Here is a 4903-nt window from a genome sequence, read left to right on the forward strand (position 1 = left end):
TGTGTGTGTGTGTGTGTGTGTGTGTGTGTGTGTGTGTGTGTGTGTGTGTGTGTGTGTGTGTGTGTGTGCATTTTTAAAAAGGATTGTAATCATTAACATTGCAGTGTTGGCAATACAGGTTCAATTAAGTATCAGTGCCACTTTTATTCCCAAAGCCTGAGTAATAGTGGATGAGGGTATTGAATGATTAACTTCACAGCATAAAACCACGATCGGGTTATGCGAGATGTTGCTTTCAGATGTGCATGTATTTTGTGCGATTGTGAACATTACCTACATCTCTTCTTGGAAAAGGAAAATAGAATTTCAAAAATATTCATCATTTTTAAGTGTTTCTAAATGAAAACATCATTTTTCTGGTAAACTGAGTAGCAATGCATCAGCAGAGCAGACGTGAAGCAGTGAAGTATTCAGCTTTACTTTCCAGACTTCTTAACTCACACGGACATCCAATCGATCATTAATCTGTGATAGCATATCATCCCCTCTCCTGTTCACTTCACTTCACTGGCATGACTTGACACATCTGCATAATGTCACTGAAACCATGCACACGCATAATCAGACGCACGTGAAGTTGATATATGGACATTAACCAGTCAAGTGCACACAGATGCTCAGCACTCTGCTCCGGATACTTTGTACAGTGTGCATCAGTGTGTGTATGCATGTGCCTCCTACCTAGTCTGGTTTATACCTGTAAGAATGGGTCTGCTGTAACTCTAGAAATATCCACAGTGGCCACGGTCATCAATCAACTTGTGCATAACCCCCCATTGTAGTGGAAAGATGCACACATGACTTCACACACAAATTTGTTCCACTAAGTTTATGCCTCTGTCCCTCAAACCTGAAATTAACCCCCAAAACACTTCAAATTAAAACTAAACCCCCCTCGGTGAAAAATAACTGTAATCAACTTTAGAGAAAACAAAACATCTCAGTCTTTATCTTCATGGAGCCTTGCTGTAGTTCAGGCAGAACACTGAAGCAGTGCTTTTATCAGCTGATCAGCTATCAGCAGTTGCATTTCCGCATCAGCTGCTTGTTGATAAATTATCCAGTCATAGTCACACTGTGGTATAATAATATAACAGATATACGATCTCTGCAGCAGTATGGCTTCCAACTGCAGCTTCATCTTCAAAGGTTTTTTCTTATGGATTGAAGGTTTTTATGTTAATTCAGTTACAATCTGCTGTTTATATATATGTACATCTTTCTCTGGATCCTGTTGGATATGTTAGATCTGCCCATAACACTACAAGAGAGTAGAGTTACTCCTATCACTGCACTGATAAGCCAGTTGCTTCACCACTTCACTTTTTGTGGTCATCACAAAGATGTTAGAAGTCCTTGTAATAGGTGAGAGAGAGAGAGAGAGAGAGAGAGAGAGAGAGAGAGAGAGAGAGAGAGAGAGAGAGAGAGAGAGAGAGAAGGACAGACTGATGGAGGGGAGGGAAAGGAGACAGGGTTACATTTTCAAGATCTAATAAAAAGCAGACCTCGCCCAATCCCCCTTTCTTCCGAAGGGAAACTAAATTCCCATGTGCATTCAGTTTACCCCCTCCTCTCTCTCTCCCTCTTTCTCTCTCTCTCTCTCACACACACACATGCCAACTCAGATAGAGAAGCGTGTGTCAGAAACATTAGACCCACCAACAAAAGTTGATTGGACACCACTGTTGATAATATACTGGATACCATAATCAACATGATGAAGAAATCCACCAGCAAACCTGCCATACTTTTTTTCCCTTTTTTTTATTGTTACAGGAAGCTGATGAGACCCACATGTCTCATCTCTCTCTCTTTTCATCCAATAACACTTGCGCCAACTTAAACAGACACACACAGGTTATAAAACAGTGGTTTCAATTCCAGTAACATCTGGGGCCACCTATGCTTCTAAAAGGAATTATTACAAGTGAAATAAATGATGGTTCAATTTCATCTCTGGTATTAAATAAAACACTTATATGAGAACTCATGAAACAATGACTGTGACAGGTTCACGGTTTGTCCAGCTCAAACGGGTAATCCTTTCTATTTACTGCAAAGAAACCAGCAGTCTACCTCATGTTTATTCAGGTCAGTGAGAAAGACAGAGAGAAAACAGGCTTCAGGTAACTCACTGGAGTTGTCAAAGGGTATCTGTCTGCAGCTCTCAGGCAGCCCAGGCCAGGGGCAGTAATAAACGGCTCCAGCCTCTACGATGCCGGGCTGGGAGGTGTTGGCTTTGGGAGCCCCAACCAGCACACTGATCCTAATAGGCAAAAGAAAAACCAAGACACATGCAAGACAATGTACTCTTCAAACAATGCATAAACTCTCATACATGGCAGGTCCTTTTACTCTGTTTTCCTTAATCTGTCAGAGGTAAGACAAATAATGACGCTCATGGATTTTCATTATTCCCCATCACTCTTTTTCTTTATTATTTTATTAGTATTAGTGTTAGGCAATGTGTTGAATTTGTACAGGTACAGTTTAAGAAGAACTTCTGCAGGACAGCTTCAGCCCTGATGTTGCCACTCACGTGTTGCTGTCGGCGGTAGCTTGGTAGAAGTCCACAGCATAACCGAAGTAACTTCCATCGGGTCCCCTATAAACTGTGGGATGCTCTGCGTAAAAGTTAAACCCCCAAACTCCGTTTAGCGCCGACGAGAGCACGGACAGAACACCCAGAATACACATCCCAGCATATGAAACACTGTCCCATCCACGCTCCATCCCAAGGAACAGCAAGCTTCCCACTATTCCCAAAAAGTGAGACAGGGGGTGAGAGAGATTCCAAGATGCAGGTGAGGTTTGCTCGCACAGTCCAGAGTTTAAGCCCGCCAACTCTCCCTGCTCCCGGTTTCCTTCATGCACTCTGCTGCGCTCGCCCAGAACTGACTCTTGACACCCTGAAACCACCAGTCTGCCCAGAGCCTCCACACTACACAGCCGCGCCCCCGCCTTCCGCACAAAACTTTACCCCCCACACATCACAAGGCGGCAACCCCCCCCCCACATCTGAGCGCGCAGAAGAGACTGGCGCGTCACCGCTCCCTTTATAGCACAGGAGCTTTTCTAAGACATCCCGAAACAATAACTAATATTAAACACTGGGCCGAGCACGCGCAGATATGGCCAGTGCGCACGCAAACGCAAAGAGACTGGTAAATTAAAGCACATTAGAGCCTACTTTTACGGGCTAACCATGCCGTTAAACAGGGCTGCGTTTCCTTCCGTGGAGAATAATCACTTGTAATTATGTCAGTAATTATTATGTCGACTTGCAGGGGAAAAAGAAAAGAAAAATCGAGGTATGTGCTAGTTTTGTTAGGCTGCATATCTTAGAAAAAACACCCCCCTTCAAAAAAAACTTTTGAAGAGGTGACAGACCACGCAGTAGAATATATTTAGCTCAGCACACATCAGAGCCTTTTTTTTAATTGAAAATAAAAGGAAGGAAACAAAAAGACAGAAACCCGCAAACTGCCTCTTATTATCATGGGAAGTTTGTTTTAATTAAACCAAGCTTTATGGGACGTTAGTGATAAATTAAGTTCCCCTGGCAGGCTCGCAGGGTTGTAAAAACACAGTGAAGCAGCGCAAAAGTGAAGCGTTTTTTCTCATCCCCCCCGCAAAGGTGAGAAGATGTAACCGTCACCTAACAGATAAAAAGAAAACTTCCACACCTGTACAAACCCTGCCTGTGTACCTGTGTCCTCTGCTTCATTTTACTTTATTATCACAGACTTGTTCGACTTTGTCTGCACATCTCTCATCCCCCTTTCCCCCTTTTGTAGAGGAGTGAAAGGTTTGTGTGTCTGCCCGTTTGTGACAGAGAGAAAATGGGTTTAGGGAATGTCTCTGTTCTTTCTCAGCTGTTTCAAAGTAAATCTAAGACGAACAGAGGAAATAAAGAATTGAAAACATGAGCAGACAGAAGCAGGCGCAGATGTGTTTCTTTTAGTTTCGCTCGCAGGACGACATGGCGAGAAGGATGATGGAGTGAAGAGACACCAGACGTCCTGCGCTTTTTGCAGTCTGTGTAACGCCATCATTCTCCAGGTTTAAAGTTCAGTTTGAGTATCCGGTGTGCACATTTCCATCCGTAATCATTTTGTCCACTGCCTTGCCTCCAATAAAATGATCACAGACGTCCTATTTCCAAACGTGGAACCATTACTTCGCATACTGTTCGTGTTACTTCCTGTCAATCTGCCAGTGTGTCCTGATCAGAGATTTACTGCAGGTCACTGTGGACTGATGACTGCACGAGAACAGTGGTGGTTTATGTTTTAAACACTTTGACTTCATTTCTCTTCTCTCTGTAAAACCTCACCATAAGACTTTTAAAATGAGCGTTATGTCGGATTATAGCCACATCCCTTCTCCATTAGAGACACACCCAGGTAATATTACACATCTCCTGTGCATAGACGGAGAGAGGAACAAGCGTTCTGCATCCACATATAAACACACAAATACATGTGTGCTGAGCTACAAGTGCTGCTGTCATAACCCCGAATCGAGACTAAGTAGCTAAAATGGTGCAAATTCTCACTCTGCAAACATTCACCACTTGTTTTGAATTATGAGGGACCAAAGTGTGAGGACATACAAGACCGAGTACAGACTGTCTCGTTTGTCTTCAACTGGGACAATTTTGAGCAAACAGAAACATGCATTTTTTTCCCTCACCTGTTTATAGGAAGGTACTTAAGTGACCATCAGTGTCTTGTAGATTTAGAGTCTCTGGGGAACACAAAACATTCGTTCGTGCGATTTAGTGGTTAAGGTCCTGACCGAGCTGGGATATCCGACACCTTATGTTGTCCCATGTTTGGTCATGACAGGATACTTAAGAAGGGAATTTCTAGGATTTTAAGTTACCAAACCACACAGCATG

The 4903-nt window shown here is 43.1% G+C and overlaps 1 protein-coding gene across 1 annotated transcript in view; it reads right to left on the bottom strand.

The window, feature by feature from the left end:
* itga8 (integrin, alpha 8) overlaps positions 1-2953 on the bottom strand; it is a 42001-nt gene extending 39048 nt beyond the window's left edge. Inside the window, exons 1-2 of the mRNA XM_005934805.3 lie at positions 2540-2953; positions 2136-2266 (exon numbers count right to left, since the gene is read on the bottom strand). Of these exons, the coding sequence (XP_005934867.1) occupies positions 2136-2266; positions 2540-2733 (325 nt within the window). The 5' untranslated portion in view covers positions 2734-2953. The remainder of the gene's footprint in view (positions 1-2135; positions 2267-2539) is intronic.
* Positions 2954-4903: the final 1950 nt, after the last annotated feature.

The sequence above is a fragment of the Haplochromis burtoni genome, unplaced genomic scaffold, assembly GCF_018398535.1.
Source record: "Haplochromis burtoni strain Fernald_Lab_line unplaced genomic scaffold, NCSU_Asbu1 Contig_120, whole genome shotgun sequence".
NCBI classification, from domain to species: domain Eukaryota; kingdom Metazoa; phylum Chordata; class Actinopteri; order Cichliformes; family Cichlidae; genus Haplochromis; species Haplochromis burtoni.